We start from the raw sequence: 18,570 nt of genomic DNA, 5'->3' as shown, positions 1-18,570 counted from the left end.
GCCGACTCACAGGAAAAAACTGAAAACAACAAGCTGAAAACACGTGATTTTAAATCAGAAGAGAGCTGTGTGCTTTTTTTCTGTTGAGCCTGAGCTCAGTGTCCCACTTTGGGGTGCAGCATTGTGTGCAGATGATCAATAGATAGTTTTCAGAAGCTGTTGACCCCCAGGCATCTGCTCTCCTGATTGGTCAGCACTCGGCTGTGATAATCATTAAACTGTGACTGCTGATCTCTGTCCTGTCTGTCCCAGAAACCTCATCCTAACATGGTCCTGGTCACTTAAAAGCAAAGAATATGTCCAGCTACATGGAAAATTGAACATCAGCTTAGCTTCTTAGTCATTTCATTTTTTGAAAAACAAGGCAAACAATAAGAATAAATCTTGCATTGATTGTCTGTTAAGCTGAAGGCTTCTAAATTATGAAAATGCTTGAAACTGAAACAGTGTGGTAGCATCTCGTAAGGTCGAACTGTACATGTAACTTCTGGTTGAGTGATTGGGTGAGTGAGGGAACGAGTATCTGAGTTTAAACATTGTGTAACCAGAGCAGTATTTTTCCTCTATTGATCTCGTGGTGTAAAAAACAACCCTAAAGCAAACATAGTGCCTGCTTCCACATTTAGCCCTGACATTTCGCAAATCTGCGGAGGAACTGGTTTTTGGTTTCGGACTACGAGCAACAGGAGATTGTCTGATAGATGTTGATGATCAGATTCAGCACCATGGAGAGACGCAGGGGCCAGTTGCACATCACCAGGCGGGAAGCTGCAGCCTGCGGGCAGGTTAAAGCGATGTTATTACTTCCTCATCACTCGATTAAACACTGAAACAGCTTGTTTGTTTGCTTTCATAGAGATAGTGTGTCAGTCAAAGAGCACTGGTATTTTAGCTTTCCTGAAGTGCAGTGACAGCTCTCCATAAAGCTGCTAACCTCATTGTAAACTGGACTGATTATTAGAGCAGGTGGACTTTGGTTCTCAAAATGGTTTATATCAGGTGACCTGAGTTGGGACCCTATTTTACAAGATCATCTAGAGAAACACACACTACAAAGCATAGGAATGTCTGATGAGTGCTGCATAATCCACAAAGTCGTGGTTGTTATATTTTTCCTCTGATTAGTAATGTTCAGATGTATTTATTTTGATATCTAGCAGCATACCATCAACGGCCTGTTTGTTGATTTTCTTTTTCTTTAGTATAGACTGTTTGTATAAATCCAGAAAGGAGAACAGAAAGCAGCCTCCTGCAGTTTATGATGATTATTATTTGAGTTTAGGAATTTGATGCATCAACGATAAAGTTAAACTAAATAAGTGCTTAATTATACTAGATTTAAAATGATATGACCAAATATAAATTAAAACTGAATGTAAATGTGGTAAAACAATTTTAAATATAGTGCAACATTTTTAAATAAATGTCATTTAGGAAACCAGCTTTCATGCAAGAGAATTTTAGGATAAATCATGATTTAACTAAAAAGTTTAATGTGACTTTTGGTTCCTCCCTTCAGGCTGAAATCATTACAGCTATTCAGTGTTCATGTCCATGAATTTGGGGCATACAGAGCCGACAAAGTATGAATGAATGATTAAACTACCAGCAGCAGAATCAAAATATCCTCAAATCTAATCAGTAGTATAGACCAGACTCACTGTCTGGTAAATGGCTACTGCTTTTGAACTGCACATCTCCAGTTTGTAAAAAAGGTTTTCTATTGAAAACTAAAGTCCTGCAGACCACTGGCCCACACACTATCACTATCCACTCACATGTGTGCAGCACTGAGCAGGACTAATGCAGGTGAGGCTGCTGGCCCTGATGGCATCCCCGGACGCATGCTCAGGGTTTGTGTTGGGCAGCTGCCTGAGTCCTGACTGACATCTTCATCTTGTCATCATCCTGAGCAGCCCCCACGGCCTTCAAAACCACCTCCGTCATGTCGGTGCCCAAGCACTCCATCACAGTGAGCCTTGGTAACTCCTGGAAGGAGCATGAACACACAACCAAAGAGAGCAGGTGCTGCACTGACAGCGAGGCAATCATGAAATAAATAAACAGCTCACACACTGCAGCACTCTAATATGCACTTATTTATTGCATCCAGAACATCACCTGGGTGCATTAATAAGTTTCACTGTGCAAGTTTATGTCCTTAATAAAATGTTACACTCCTGTTATGCACACCCCCACTGTCATGAAGTGCTTTGAGAGGTTGGTGCTGGCTCATCTCAATAATTGCCTGCCACCCACACTGGACCCACTCCACTTCACCTACTGCCAGAACAGGAGGATAGAAGACGCCATTCCCACTCCACCCTCTCCCACCTGGACGACAGTAACACCTGCATGAGAACATTATTCATTGCCATCATCACCTGTTCATGCTTCTAATCCCATCTTTGAATTTGCAAATGCTGATTGGCCTCATCAGCAACAACACTGAGTCGGCCTACACCTGGCACTGAGGTGCACCAACAACATCCTGGCTCTCAACACCGAGAAGAACAAGGAGCTCGTTGTGAACTTCAGGAAGATCAAAGGTGGCGCACCCTTCATCTGTATCAACGGGTCGGAGGTCAAGCATGTCACCAACTTTAGGTGTTTGAGTGTCCACATCTCCAAGGACTTCTCCTGGACCCGCAACAACTTTAATCCTGGTCAAGAAGGCTCACCAGCATTTCATAATTCTGAGGAGATTGAGCGAAGTCCATCTGTCTCCGCAGATTCTCATGAGTTTGTAACATCCTGAGAGCGTGAGAGCATCCTCACCAGCTGCACCTCCATAAGGTGGGGCACCTGCTCTGTCTTGGACCTAAAAGCACTGCAGAGGGTGGTGAAAGCAAAGAGGCTCTGCAGGGCAAGCAGTGTCCTCCCTCTGGGAGGCACTACAGGACCCTTCGTTCCAGGACCAGTAGGTTCAGGAACAGCTTCTTCCCCTCAGCTGTCACCTTGACAGCCCCCCACCCGCAAAGTGATTATTTTGAACCACTTTCTGCAGGACTGTCCTTACTGTGAATATCTCACCTGTGTCAATATTTACACTGCTGTCATGACACCTACTATCATACCTGCAGCTGTTTATTCTGTAATTAATGTCTTACTATTAATTACTTACTTTACTTACATGACACCTGCACTCTTTTTATATGTTTGTACTTACACAAGCACTGCCTACTGCAATTGCTGCACATGTTCATACTGCCTATTCATTACAGACCTTTTGTACTGTGTCAAACTGTCCATACTGTGCATTCACTATCTCTGTATCCATATCTACCCCTTACTGTTGATTGATATATACAGTGCCTCTACACATGTGGTCATTATGCTGCACTTTACTGCTTTATGAACTTCTGGTTAGACGTTAAACTATATTTTGTTGTTTCTGTACTCTACGACCTGGTATCTAGTATCTAATGAGTGATGAATTATTACAGCCCGTAACATATGATCTGTGTGAGCTCATTGACTGAGAAATAAAAATTTTATTTGAAAAATTTTACTGAGAAATAAAGATTTTATAAACATATTCTATAACTGAGCTTTTGTCTGATGGGGTGTTAGAGAACAACTTAGATACGCACTTTTTTTTTTTTTACTGACTCTTTTTATGTCAAATATTAATCCAGTCAATTGACACGTCAGCAGCTCTTCTTATGACCAATAGTAGGCTGGTTTTCAGAACACAATCACTCGCAAACTTTGAACTTTTCATTACAGATGGTGCCTTGTAACTCACCGTCTGTCATAAAGTCACAGCATGCAGCTTATTCTTCCGTTTGAGGGTTAAAAGTTCTGTTACCACAACACAGATTCCAGAACTGTTGGGATGTAAATGAAAACAAAATCCAGTTATTTGCAAAGAAACTGTGTTTACTGACAACAGTTTTGTGAAGTGTTCCTTAGCCCATGTAGTATCTCCTTCATACAATCATGTGTTCACAAAGTGGTGAACCTCGCTCCATCCTCGCTTGTGAACAACTGAGCCTTTCCAGGATGCTCCTTTCATACCCAATCATGATACTATCACCTGTTACCAGTCAACCTGGTTACCTGTGGAATGATCCAAACAGGTGTTTTTGGAGCGTTCCACAACTTTCCCCGGCTTTTGTTGCTCCTGTCCCAACTTGTTTCAAACATGTTGCTGCATCAAATTCAGAATAAGCAGATATTTACAAAAATCAATGACGTTAATGAGTTAGAAATTAAATACATTGTCATTTTTGACTTTTTTCAATTGAGTATATGTCAAAAAGGATTAGCAAGTTATCTCTGTTTTACTGATGTTTTACACAGTGTCCCAACTTTTTTACAACCGGGATTATATGTATATCAGATTATATATCAGAGAAAACATCAATAAAGTTATTTGATAAATCACTTTGGCCTGAATATCGTATGTATGAAAATATATTGACATTTAGTTTATTTTCTAACCACAGTGCTGTGCTCATCCAAAGAGTCAGTAACGGGTAAAAAAAGCTGCATTCTCCATACTGTATAAACTGACTGTGTTTTATAACTTAATTGAAGCTATTCTTGGCCTTACAGTAAATATAAATGGCACAGGTTATAAAACAACAAAGAGTCAAAGAGTTTCCGTGTGTTGTGCAAGATCATAAAATTCATTTACATGTTTATTAAGAATACATTAAGAACGGATATAGATGGCTCATGTTTCTTTATGGTTTAAAGACTTACTATAACATCTATTAGCTCTTATTTTAAGTCAGTAACCCACCCTTTAAAGCTGAAATCCATATTTCTTTCATAATAATAATAATAATAATAATAATAAACTTTATTTGTATAGCACCTTTCATACAGGAATTGCAGCCTGAAGTGCTTTACAAGAAAGAAATCACATGCACGAAGTGAGTGCTTTGAATAGAAAAGACAGACTTGACATAAAAAACAATAAAAAATGAATTTAAATAAGATGGAGAATAAAGCCCACTTGATCATGATAATTACATGGAATATATAAAATCAAGTAAAATACAACATTTCAAGAGAAGCGCAGCAGTGCATCAGTGTGAGGCAAAGGACAGGAAATCATGGCTAATTAGTTAAAGGTTAAAGTGAAGAGATACGTTTTTAGCTTTCTTTGGAAAATATTCAGCTAGCTGCTTCCTTGATATCTGTAGGTAGTTTTTTCCAGATCTTAGGGGCCTAATGGACAAAGGCTGCATCCTCAATTTTCTTTCTGCTGTTGCTGGAAACCTCCAGTAGACCAGCAGCGGATGATCACAGTATTCTTGAAGGCAAATAATAAACAAGGGAGTTAGCGATATATCTTGGTCCTAGTCCATTAAGGGCTTTGGTTCTGGTTAACAGCTGCAGAGTTTTGAATGAGCTGAAGTCTCTCAGTGCTTTTTTCTGGGAGGCCAGTAAACAATGTGTTAGACTACTCGAGGTGGCTAGGCATAAAGGCAGGAACCAGGTGTGGGACTTGAAGCTTAGATTTGAGTCGAGGATAGCCTCAGATTTAATCCAGGGAGTTAATTTAAACAGCATATCTCTTCTTGTTTTAGGGCTGTCTAGTAGGATTTCAGTTTTGACCTCATTTAACTTCATTAAATGATTGCTCATCCGTTCATTTATTTCCATTATTTTAAAGACTGTTAGTAATGGAGTCTATAGCCACAGCATCATTTGGTTTGGCAGACATGTACAGTTGTGTGTCATCTGCATAACTATGGAAACATACACTGAGCCCTCTGATGATGCCTTCTCAGTTCGAGTTTTAGCATTCTGATATGAGATTCATTCTGAGTGATGTCTGAAAGAAAACCTTTCAGACAAACAATGCGGAAAATGTTAAAGCTCAACATGTGTACGAAACATGGTCAACTCAGCTGGGCAGAAAGACTGAAAGCTGCTAGAAACCTTTGAGGGGGAACTTTTTAGTGTGGCACTGCTGTACTTACAGTCCAGACTGAGTTAAAATGGACAGTCTTGTTCAGTCCTCTGATAACCTCCTGAAAATAGTGTTTCTTGAATCACAGTTATAACTAAACCTCCATACAAACTTGTAGACCTTGTAGTCGCAGACTGTAAGTGCCTACAAAACCTACTCCTTCCTCTCAGCTCAGCGACAAAGCATCTGACCTTTGGTTAACCCTGACGGAGCAGCTCTCCTTCACATGATAAATCTATCTATCTACCTATCTTTCTCCTCATCTGCCAGTCCTCCTAATCTTCCCTCCTCCTCCTTTCACCTTTATTGTTGCCTTCCTCTCTTTCACAATATGCTTCATCGGCCTCTGTCAGAGATTGTGATCTCTTTGGTGTTGAGTTAATGTTTGATAAGCCACAAGAGATACAGAGTAGATTTCAGACATATTAGTGTCATTATCTCAGCTAGCCGCTGTGGAGCACACCTCTGTTTTTCCTCAGCGTCACCTGTGCTTTAGCCGTACATCACCTGACCTCAGTGTGCAGATTCGTTTTTTTTCCTTTTCTGTCTTTTCTTCACACAGACCAGTGGGTGATTATCTGTAGCAGCCGTCCGCTCTGAGTTACCTGACAGACTGGTAGATAGTTTTTGTTTGTTTTTTTGCCATTGGGTTGCTTCGCCAGGAGAACCATGCCTGATTGGTTGAAATGGCTGTGGTACCACAGAAACTACATCATCATCGTTGTCACGCCGATCGTACTCCTTCCCCTTCCCCTCATCTACCCGACATCGGTGAGTGTGTGTGCATGGAGGTAACTTTTAACTGGTTGGTTTTAATGTGTTTGCCTTGACTGAAAGAACATCTCAAGTGTTTTCCAGAGAGTAAAAGAGATAAATGCTCTGGTGGGTTTGATTGTGGCTAAATATATTTGTTCCCTACACATGCCCCTAATGTTTCTTCTGTCCTTCTTCAGTGTACATAGCGCTGCATCATGCAAACATTCATTTTGCTTATACTGTAGTGCTTATTAACACCTGGTGAGGATTGCAACAGATGTGCACGTGTTTCACATCCACATCAAATATTTGACCTGAGGAGCGAAAGCAACCTCTTCAGTTATTGCCAACTTGGCTTCCAAACAGTAGTTTAGTTTTAGTGCAAGTTGTCTCCACAACTTTCAAGAAATGTTGCTGTGAATGTGTCAGTAGCTCACAAGTCAAGCAAACGCCACACTGGAGGAATTTTGTTTGATTTCCTGTGAGTGGTGTTAATATGAAAAAAGAAGACAACTAATGCCATCACAATTATTTGAAACTGACCCTTAATACCATGAAATGAAAGTTTTTCACATTGATGCCCACTTCTGTATTCGAGTGAAAGTGGATTTTTTGTGACAACATTCAAGTTTCTGTATAGGACAACATAAACCTTCAAACTGTCAAAGGATATATTGAGAACATGCATCTATAGCATATCAGTGGATGAAGTAAAGATAATTGTTTATTGACAGATGATATGTGATAATTAAGTCTTATCAGAAAGTCTTTGGCAGTTAGACTCTAGAGGGAGATTATGCAATTGAGAGGCATCGGCCAGAGCAGCAGCGAGATAAATCCACCCATGGAGTCCAGACACTGATAGTGGCTGATGACTCCGCTGAATGGAGCTAATGAAACAATGAAGGTGAATATCTGTGAAGACTGGGTGGAGACGGGGAGTTGGAGGGGCATGCATAACAGCAATATGAAAGAACTAAGGCAGGAGATGATAGGCTCACAATGAAGGTGTGTCACAGTGGTATTGAGTAGATGAGACCAGCTGATGAGAACACTGATATCTCAATGACAGCCGCAGACAATAACAGCAAAGTAATTAGCAGTGAGCATGCGTGAGAGGAGTGAATGCAGGACGGTTTTGGACATTAACTACAGGCCTAAGCATGGAAAAGATTTTATTCACTCTGCAGCTTGTGTGTCTGCTGTACTTCTCACTCAGCAGGTCTCTAATCACTACTGAACCACCACCAACGAACCACTGAATCCAAAAGAAAGATGACGTCACCTAACGTGATCTTAAGAAACTGAGTTACCTCACAAACCCTGGTACTACTATATGATTTAATGCTGCGACTGAACAGCTTCATTCATTAGCATATGGATTTGTCCGTCTTGAATATTATTTAAAAAGAGTCAGTTACTTTATGATGGGAGAGAGACAAGGTTGATGTAATGGTGCACAATGTACAGTCGGCTTGAATCAAAGTTGAACCCTCGTGCCTCAACACAGAGACTCACAGTGGCAATTAAGACTCTTAAAGACGGCCATCTCTACAGAGCAGCCCCACTTATCTCCTCACTGGCCAGCAATGAATTTTATATATGGTACTTTTCATTGCCGGTAAGGTTGAACTATGAAAAGATGCTATAACACATGTAGCCCCAAGATAGATGGAGTGATAATTCATACTAAACTACTACTAATACTACTACTGCAAATAATAATAATAATAATAATAGCAATACTAATAATCACTAAAGCAATAGTTCAACATTTTGGCAAAATACATGTTTGCTTGAATGAGAAAACTGAAACCACTCTCATGTTTGTAATGTGAATATGAAGTTACAGCCAGCAGCTTTTGGCTTAGTTTAGCATAAAGATGGGAAACAGGAGGAAACAGGTAGCCTGGCTCTGTCTGAAGGTAGAAATTCCACCAGCACCTCTAAAGCTCACCAAATAACCCATTATATCTAATTTGTTTAATCCGTATCTCTTTTTTTTGGCTGGGAACACTGACTTGTCCTTATAGATAACTGTCGGTTGCAAGTCTTCGTGAAGAAAAATAGTCTCACCATAAAGCCACAACAAACTCATTGGTTGTTGTTCTTAGGGATTAACCCCTTAACAATGATTGTCGTGAATTTGCATCATACCGCTTTAATCCACATTGCAGCCGAATCACGCATGCATTCCTCTAATGCAGGTTTGTGCATATTCAACACACACCTAGGAACCTTTTGCAAGCACTGGTTTCTCGTTGGACCGGTCAAAGTGAAAACTACATCCGTTGTGTTGTTGTTACAATGTAATGGTTGTAAGCCAATTTTGTGGCTGTTTTGATGAAATAAATTAATTTAAGTTGGCTTTTATGATGCACATTTATGAATTTTGAAAAAAAAGAATGTATTGCATTTAAGCATTAACGCCTGTTGTCGCTAATTTGCATCATACCTAAATTTATATCTATTGTATGTGCTACAGAAAAATTAACAAACTCCTCTTGATTTAGGATCAATTTGAAAGCAAAAACACAAAGAATTAATTTTTTAATATAATTCTAAATAAATTCAGGTGTCAAGGGGTCAAACAAATGAGATACAATATTTTAATTAGTAAGCTTTAGAGGCGCTAACAGACAGATTGTGCTAACACACTTAGCCTGGCTCACATGTCATGTCTAGCGTACAAGCTTGAGTGTACATTGATCTCAGGAAGCAAGCAAATAAACACATTTCCCAACATGTTACTCAAAGCGCATGAACAGATGAGTTGAGGGGGGTCTCACCTGTGTGTCAGTAGGAAGTTTAGTTTAAACAGTTTTTGTGAAAGTGGATTTTACTGAGGACCCATAAAGAGTTATCTTGTGACAAAAGAGCATAACAAACTGTTTTATGAGCAAAGCTCACTCCAATCTGCATGTGCAAAGGGTTATTGCCTTTTAAAGAGTGACTGGAGATAAGACATGAAAGATGAAATATGTACTTTAGAGTACTTGTGTGTGTGTGTGTGTACATGCTTCTGTAGGTGTTTTCATCCGTCCCAAACATCTGTATGTATCTCAGCATGTTTCAGATGTAAAATTACAAAATGCTGCATTAATGTGATGTTTGTTACTTTTCACTAAGAGAATGTGGCCTGAACACTGTGTGTGTGTGTGTGTGTGTGTGTGTTTGTGTGTGTGTGTTTACAGGAAGCGAGATGTGGTTATGCTATCATCCTCATGGCTCTGTACTGGTGTACAGAGTGCATGCCTCTGGCTGTGACGGCCCTCTTGCCAGTCATCCTCTTCCCAATGATGGGCATCATGAAGGCTGAAGCGGTACAGTCCTTGTTTACACTTTTGTGCAAACTTATATTCACCTGTATTTATTTAGGCCTGTGGGTAAATACTGCTGCTTATGACAGTTAGCTTTGATATTTTTGGTGGAGAGATATGCATTTCTAAGGTTTTGTTCTAATTCTCCAAGATATTAAAGCAAGCCCAGTTGCCTCATATTTATTAAAGTGTCTACTTGGCCACAAAAACGAAGAGGTCAGAGGTCAGGTTTAGCCAGAGGACACCAGGCAAACAGAACCAAACACAGCACAAGAGAAGAGGTAATTATCTTTGTCTTAATTGATAAAACCGTGCAGAAAGAAAGCCTTGACTGACCGTTCAGTCAGTTCTTTTTAGGACACATTCGAATCTGCTGATCCCTGTGTTTTACCTTTATTGCTCATAAATAGGATTACCTGTGCATGGGGCCGCAGGTTCACATGTTACTGCAGCAGTTAAAAAACTTGCTGTGTTCGGATTTCTGATTCTTCTCGTGCCTGTGTGGTGTGTTTCAGGTCAGTATTCAGTATCTGAAAGACTCCAACATGCTGTTCATCGGTGGTCTGCTGGTGGCCATCGCCGTGGAGCACTGGAACCTTCATAAGCGCATCGCTCTGCGGGTTCTGCTGGTGGTTGGTGTTCGTCCATCCCTGTAAGAAAGCCTTGTGATACTGTATTCACTTTACAGACAGCAAAAACAACACAGTGATGAGAGGGTCATCAGTGCCTCAAGGGATATTTAGGCTTTTAACTTGTCACCTTCGTGCCAACTTATGAGATGATTTTCCACATTAGACTTTTTAACAGTGAAGTCAAAAAACACTCAAATAATTACACAAACCCTCCATGGAGCATTTATCATGGTATAAAACTGTTTCTGTGTCTCTTTAAGATGACAGTATCTGTGCATGTACACTGTTGATCTTTAGTGAGTGATTTTCAGACAACACCCAGAGGCATCAAGTGCAAAAAACAAGTCTTTTAATCTTATATTGGGTAGGTGGCCCTGAGAGCTCAATCCAATGAAACACATGACATAAAACAAATCTAAGGAAGAAATCAGCTGCATAAATTTGACAGCACATGTGCAACAAGTGAGACATTCAATTACAGAAACAAGCTGCAAAAACAGAAAACACAACCAGATACAGAAGCACTGCAAGTCTCAAAGAACAAAAAGGAAATGACGAACAAAACTATTTAATTTACTTAACGGAAATGAGCTAAGCTTCTAAGTTTTTATTTCTGTTTGACATTTTAATTGACACCACGGCAACAATTAGCATGTCCCAGATGTGTCCCATCACTTTTTAGCGTCCTCTGAAAATCGTTTTTGCATGTGGCTGTGTGTTCTGTTTTTGCAGTATGTGTTTAGTTGTGTTTGCAGCATTTTTTTCCCTAAATACTGCATGTGTGTTGTCAAATTTGAGAAGACGTTTTTCTTCATTTGCTTGTCTTTTGTCTTTTTGTAGGCGTTTTATTAAGTCGGAGCGCATTGAGCTTTCAGTGCCAACCTAATTGGGCCTTTAAGACCTAGATTTCTACAAAAGAAAAAAAAAACTAAATGAATAAAAAAGTTCAAAAGAGCTTTAAAAATAATTTGTGGATGAAATTATTCAATTATTTAATGAGTAATTCATACATGACAGACTGAGGCAGATACAACTTAGGACTGAATGACTTGTTGCCATAAAAAAAATGCATTGATAAATTACAGATGTGACACGCTCATGAAATATGCTTTATTCCTCCCCCTTAAAATGCACTATAACTACTGTACTCATTGTTTAAGACCTGACCATGAGTCTATTCACTATCCTCATCCTCTGCTACCTCCTCACGCAGGTTATTGATGGGGTTCATGATCGTCTCGTCCTTCCTGTCAATGTGGATCAGCAACACGGCCACCACCGCCATGATGCTTCCCATCGCCAATGCCGTGCTGCAGCAGCTGAAAGCCACAGAGGCCCAAGCGGAAGCACGGGAGCTGCAAACCGCTGGCGAGGACAACCATGCATTTGAGCTCGAGATCAGTCAAAACAAAGAGGAAACAGCGGAGAAGAAACAGCCTCCGCAGGAGGACAGAGTGTGTGAGTGCAAATGTCTGCTGCAATGAAGCTTTATGGTTTTCTTGACAGTAACCTTCCCATTAACTTTAACTTGCTGGATGTTTTGGGCTCCAGCTGAACACGAGAGGAATCTAGAGTCACTGCAGGAGTCCATGAGAAAGGCGATCGACGCAAAGTACGAGCACCTGACCAAAGGGATGAGTCTGAGTGTATGCTACTCTGCCAGCATTGGAGGCACTGCCACACTCACCGGCACAACCCCTAACATCATCCTCCAGGGCCAAATTGACACGTAAGGCATTAATAAACACATTCAGAGTACTATTCCAGATATAACAGCTGATTCTCCTGTTTGTGCCCCTTTTCCTCATCACATCTTTCTTTTCTTTGTGAAGGCTCTTCCCTACCAACGGTGGTGTGATCAACTTTGCCAGCTGGTTCGGCTTCGCTTTTCCCAACATGGTGCTCATGCTGATATTGACCTGGTTCTGGCTTCAGGTCTTATTCCTGGGCATCAAGTAAGGCAACTTCAGCCTCGTACAGTCAGCCACAAATGAAGACAACCACTTTTTCTCTCATACTCAACATCATGTTTAAATTCAAATTATTTGATTTCTGAGAAGAAGCTACAGCCAGCGGTCTGTTAGCCTAGCTTAGCACAAAGACTTGAGACAGCCTGGCTCTGTCAGAAGATAACCACTGACCATCACCTCTAAAGCTCGCTAATTAACATGCTATATTGTGTAATTGTGTAAAGTTTGTGCTGGCTGGAACCAGTAACTTAATAAAGCTAAGAAATATTCAGACATTTCCTTGATTTGTTGGGCAATCTGCAGCATCTTTGTACTTTTCTCCTCAGCTTAAGGCAGACATTTGGCTGTGGCTTGAAAAGTGACAGAGATAAGGAGGCGTACGCAGTGATGAAGGAGGAGTACAAAAAGCTGGGGGGCATGAAGTTTGCTGAGGTGGCGGTGCTCACCATCTTCGTCCTGCTGGTGGTCCTGTGGTTCACCAGGGATCCAGGCTTCATAGACGGCTGGGCAACTGTGCTCTTTAATAAGGACACTGTGTGAGTCCGTTGCTTTCCTTTTTTTTGCTTTGGCATTACTTTAAAGTATATTGTGGTGGTATTCTATGTTCATTTTTCAATCCCATGAAAATACCTAAAACCAACAACCAACAAGCGCTGTGCAGCTGTTTTATGAATTATTAGCTTTTTTTTTAGAGATAAAACTAGCTAAATAAATCTCACCAGCTTTATCTTTTCAACTTGTCACTTTTCCTTGTATCTCTTGTTTCATTATGTCCTCCATTTTTCTGTCAAAATGTGCTGCAACTCTTAAACCATGTGCTTCCAGTTAAACCTTTTAAATCCAGTTTTCCGTCAATATTTGTCTGCACATTTAATCCTAGTTCCATAGTTCGCACATGTTTGTACGGTGACAACACTGTAAAAAAAAAAACAGCAGGAAACATGGCAGCAACATATTTAAACAACAATATGTTGAATGTTATCTTGTGCCCCTCAGGTACGTGACAGATGGAACGGTCGCCATCTTCATGTCGATGCTCTTCTTCGTCATCCCCTCCCGGCTGCCCAAGTGTGGAGGCTACGGCTACAACGAAGCAGGTGAAATGCTGATTTTAACCCCACTAATCACATTTACAGAGAAACAATCTCTAATAATACAACGCCTTAATGATGCTCATGTGACCTAAATTTCAGCTCATCAGAGCACTGGGTGATGATTACCCAGCAGATACAAAACTAATTACTGTTTCATGCTCACACTTCATCTGGGTCTCACAGGTAAGTTGGTGAAGGCTCCCAGAACTCTGCTGAACTGGCAGGTGGTTCACGAGCGAATGCCCTGGAACATCATCCTGCTGCTGGGAGGAGGCTTCGCTCTGGCTGAGGGCAGTGAGGTAAACGCCCCTCAACACTGTCTTTTCTTCTTTTAAGACTCCCTTTTGCATTGTGGGACATCTCTGGGAACATGTAATAGATATTATATTATTATATTATATTATTATTATATGCTATTATTCTTTCAGAGCAAATGATCTTTTAGAGCAGATGGTTGCTTGATAAATTTAAAAAATCCTCGATAGATTAGTCTATAATTGAAAAATTGGAGCCTCACAATAATAGCTTAAAGTTAAAGGGATTGCATCAATTTTTCTGCCGTCTCGCTAAAGGAGAAACAAGAGTCTAGCAGCAGCATGTGCTTTGAGCTAAATGCTAACATCAGCATGCTAACATGCTTTCAATGACAATGCTAACATGCTGATGCTCAGCAGGTATATAGGGTCATAACCTACAGGGAAATATCAGCTGAATCTGCAGCCAGCCTTGGCTTTACGGAGCTTTGTATTGAGTTTCAGTTCAGTGTTTAGATGTTGGCCCACGACTTCATTGTTTGGTTCACTCTCACGGCTCTCACAGCGTCATTTTCAGCCACAGCAGGCAGCTGTTTTCAGCTCTAAAAAGCCACTGTACACCACCTGCTCAGCACCAAAGAGCAGACAGACACAGTTAGAGACCAGCTGGTGAACACAGCGGAACATTAAGCAGCTAAAGAGCTGGCTATTTCCCTCAGGAGCTGGTGGAGACCAAAAACAGAGCTAAAAGAGAGTGGATAATGGTGAAACAAACATGACTCCAAATGAATGATAATGTTGCTTCCTAACTGCTGGATGTGTAAAAGTTCAGTATACAACTTAAAAGGTCAATGTTGTGTTCACAAGTTGTTTCCCCTGACCCAGAGTGACCAAAAAAAATCATTACAATCCATCTAAATTAAATAGCAATCCATCTAATCGTTGAGCCATTTCATTTAAAGCAATAATGTCTACCTCATGAGGAAGAGGAAAATGAATGGGAGGAAAAGTCAGGGGATCTCGAAAGTGAGTGTCTGTACGATCAAGCAGATGTTTTGACCCACTGGTGGTGCTAGACGAGGAATCAGAGGATCACCAAAGTCTAGAATTAATCCCAATTTTATGGCAATCGTTCCAGTGGTTGTTGAGATATTTCAGACTGGACAGAAGTGGTGCAACAACCAATGTTAGAGCCACGCTGCTAGCATCATAATATCAATATTAAGGTTCCTTTCTCAATAATATCAACATTTCTTCTTGAAATATTTGTTTACAGGTTTCAAATCTGTCCAGCTGGTTGGGAGAGAGACTCGCACCTCTGGAGAGCATCCCCCCATATGCCATCTCGTTGCTGCTCAGCCTGCTGGTGGCAACATTCACCGAATGCTCCAGCAACACAGCCACCACCACACTGTTCCTGCCCATTCTGGGCTCAATGGTAAACAGAACTCAGAGTCCACATGCACACACAGGTGTTAACGCACATATTCTCCGTGTATTTAACCATGTCGTGTTGTCGTGTTTCTTAGGCCACAGCTATTAAGATACACCCACTGTATGTGATGCTGCCCTGCACCATCGCTGCCTCTCTGGCCTTCATGCTGCCCGTGGCCACACCGCCCAATGCCATCGCCTTCTCCTTTGGAAATCTCAAAGTCTTTGACATGGTGAGATTCACACACATATGCAGTCCATTGCACACCATCAATGCTGCAGGTATCAAGATAACCACGATTGTTGGATCTAATTTAAAAGAAGGTAGTTGTTAAAGAGCTGTGTCTTTGTCGCGGTAGCAGGGATAAACTGTAGATAAATATCGATACAGGGCAGATGACTGGACCTGTGGCTTGCTTTAAGACACGTCTTGAGTCTTTTGGGGTAATGAGATTTGTTGATGGGCAGATTGCAAGTTTAGGTGTGAAAGTCAGATGTGTTTATTCATCTAGCAAACACAACTTCAAAAGTATCTCTCTTTAAGCCTAAGTATCCCCTAAATAGTGACCAAAAAAGCCACTGAGACACACATCAAAGGAAGAGGAAAATGCACTGACTTTGTGCATCTTGAGAGAAGAAGCTGTTACCATAAACTTCAACATTTGCGAGTTACTTGGAGCCTGCAGTTCTTAAGGCAGCTGTACTTTAAGGCATCTCCTTATGTGACTGGGTATTGGGTTTTGGTTGCAGCAGTATAGAACCTAAATTTCTAAAGATATAATTCATCTAATTAACATGACCTGGACATCAATAGGTGTCAGCAATGGGATGAATGGATTAACCAATTGAAAACTCTCAATAAAGTTGAGTTCACTGACGTATTTTGCTAAGATTGACACTTGCCCATCATGACATGATGGGCGTCCCAGCTGCTGTAGCAGGCATTAGTGACAGTGTTTGCAGCAGGTGTGCTGAGGCTGACGGTTGCAGCCATCCCACTTTGCGGTCAAGTGTCAAACCTGACTTCATTGCATTTGAAGACTTTTCAAGACCTGCAGATGCCCTGGTTTTTGAATTGAACCCATCCTCATGTGTACTGATCACATGACTTTCTGTTCCTCCAGGTGAAAGCCGGCTTCATCCTGAACATCATTGGGATTTTGACCGTTAATTTAGGCATCAACACCTGGGGATATGCCATGTTTGACATGGGCAAATTCCCTGATTGGGCCAACGGCACAAATGTCAAACCTTGAGTAATGACGGACAGAGAGAGAGCTGGAGAAAGCAAATGACACTTGACATACTTTTTTTTTTTTTTAAAGCCCCTGAAGACTTTCTCTGTAACATAAGCTAAAATTTTCATGACTTAATAAGCAACAATCGACATAAAAAAATGCATTATTTTTGAAGAGTTTCACAAGCGAATGTGTTTCATCTGGACGGTGTCGGTGTACTTTTGATGGACAGCAACAGCAAATGTTGCTCAGTCCTGATTGGTGCATGAACGTAAGTGACACTGCCTTTTTCGAACCGAGTCCCGTCCTCGTTAAATTGGTGAGAAGATAAACACAGAAATCTCTCAAGTGAAATAGACAAAGCTGCTCACACTTTGGAATAAAATATTGTGTTCTTGTAGGATCCCGTGACTGTTGAGATGCTGATTATGAAAAGAGTTTTCAGGGCCTGTAAATGAGAGAAAGCTGCTTTTAATTTCAAGAGCTGTAACAGAACATTGAGGATTAAAGAAGAAGATGAGGAAGGCGAGAAGATGAAAGGTTGGTTACAGTAAATATGGTAAAGGAAATAAAGTTAAAAGATTAACCTGATCCAAAATAAAATAACCTGTATTGCTATAAAACCAACTGAGATAGACTTGAAGATAGATAGACTATTAGCTCTACTAAACTCTGCCGTTAGATTTCAATACTTCCTCATGTCATTCCGGTGACGGAAAAAACCAAAATGATGTGTTCCTTAGAAAAACCTGAGGTCATTTCCTTGTACAGTACACATTTCCCTGAATGTGACATCATCTTATTGATCTTTTTATCACTCACAAATGATGCAACAATGCGGTACACTGTGTGTTTGAAAGATTGAAAGTGATGCTGCATTCACAGACAATGTGTAAATGAACTGAAATCGAATTAATTGTAGAAGTTAATTTAATTTATTGCTGCAGTCCTTTTGATGGACCTTAAGTCTGTTTTTGTTGCAGATTTTATTTTTTATCTGTATTTTTGTCACACTGTTTTTACCGTGAACAAGCATTGCCTTTATACTTCTTATCTTGTCATTTGTAAATGTCAAAGTGGCAGACTTTTGGTGATTATTCCCATATCTTTAAGGGAAAATTTTGATCTTAAATTGGAAACATGCTCTCGTTTGTTGAATCCGTACAAAAGTGTAAAAATGTCATGTACTGGATTATTTCTTGGCCGAGAGCAGTGACTTCCTGGAGTCTTGTCGTTGTGCTGCCAAGAAATAGTCTGGCCCATAACCACCGTAAACCAAAAATATGACATTTTACCCTTCTGTACATATTAAACAACAATGAGGTATAAAACATTAATAAGTGAATATTAGAGGTGTTGGTAGGCTCATTTTTAACCTGCAGACAGAGCCAGGTTAGCTTGTGTCCCCTTGTTTCCTGTCTTTATGCTAAGCTAAGCTAAGCATCTCCTATCAACAGACACAAGAGCTGTATCAATCTTCTCATGTGACTCTCAGCAAGAAAGCAAGCCTGCTTACCAAAATGCTGAACTCTTCCTTTAGCAGATCCACTCCAGTAATTGTGTGGACATAATTTGCAGGGGACAGTGATTTAGCTTTAAGGAAGGTAAAACTCAGAAAGCGCACAAATCAATAGCAGGAAGGTGTTACTAATACTGAGTACAGACGAGAAGGTTAGTTGAAGGATAACTTTGAGATAAGAGGCTGCCAACAGGATACGATTGTGGTGGAGGTCAGTTTCTATTGTGGTCATTACTGGTGAACGTAATAAACTGGAAATGTAGCAGAGACACAAGGTCCCAGCAGATGAATGTGTTTTTCTCACAATATGTGTTTATGCACCAAAGACAGTAAAGTATCATCACATGGACAAAGTGTTGGCTCTCTTTTTCCCACATCACTGACTGTCAGGACACTGTGATATTTCAAAAAAAGTCCCGTAAAT

At 40.5% G+C, this 18,570-nt stretch overlaps 1 protein-coding gene across 1 annotated transcript; it reads left to right on the top strand.

Moving 5' to 3' along the window:
* Positions 1 to 6,598: 6,598 nt before the first annotated feature.
* On the top strand, positions 6,599 to 16,645 carry slc13a2 (solute carrier family 13 member 2). The gene is made up of 12 exons (XM_041952777.1): positions 6,599 to 6,700; positions 9,880 to 10,008; positions 10,521 to 10,657; positions 11,851 to 12,099; positions 12,202 to 12,366; positions 12,470 to 12,592; positions 12,934 to 13,143; positions 13,604 to 13,704; positions 13,885 to 14,000; positions 15,232 to 15,393; positions 15,485 to 15,622; positions 16,514 to 16,645. The coding sequence occupies exons 1-12, from the start codon at positions 6,599 to 6,601 to the stop codon at positions 16,643 to 16,645; spliced, it is 1,764 nt and encodes a 587-aa protein (XP_041808711.1).
* The last annotated feature ends 1,925 nt before the right edge of the window (positions 16,646 to 18,570 follow it).

This window comes from Chelmon rostratus, chromosome 14, assembly GCF_017976325.1.
Source record: "Chelmon rostratus isolate fCheRos1 chromosome 14, fCheRos1.pri, whole genome shotgun sequence".
Classification (NCBI taxonomy): domain Eukaryota; kingdom Metazoa; phylum Chordata; class Actinopteri; order Chaetodontiformes; family Chaetodontidae; genus Chelmon; species Chelmon rostratus.
Note: the sequence above shows the minus strand (reverse complement) of the source record. Positions and strands in the feature narration are given on the sequence as shown.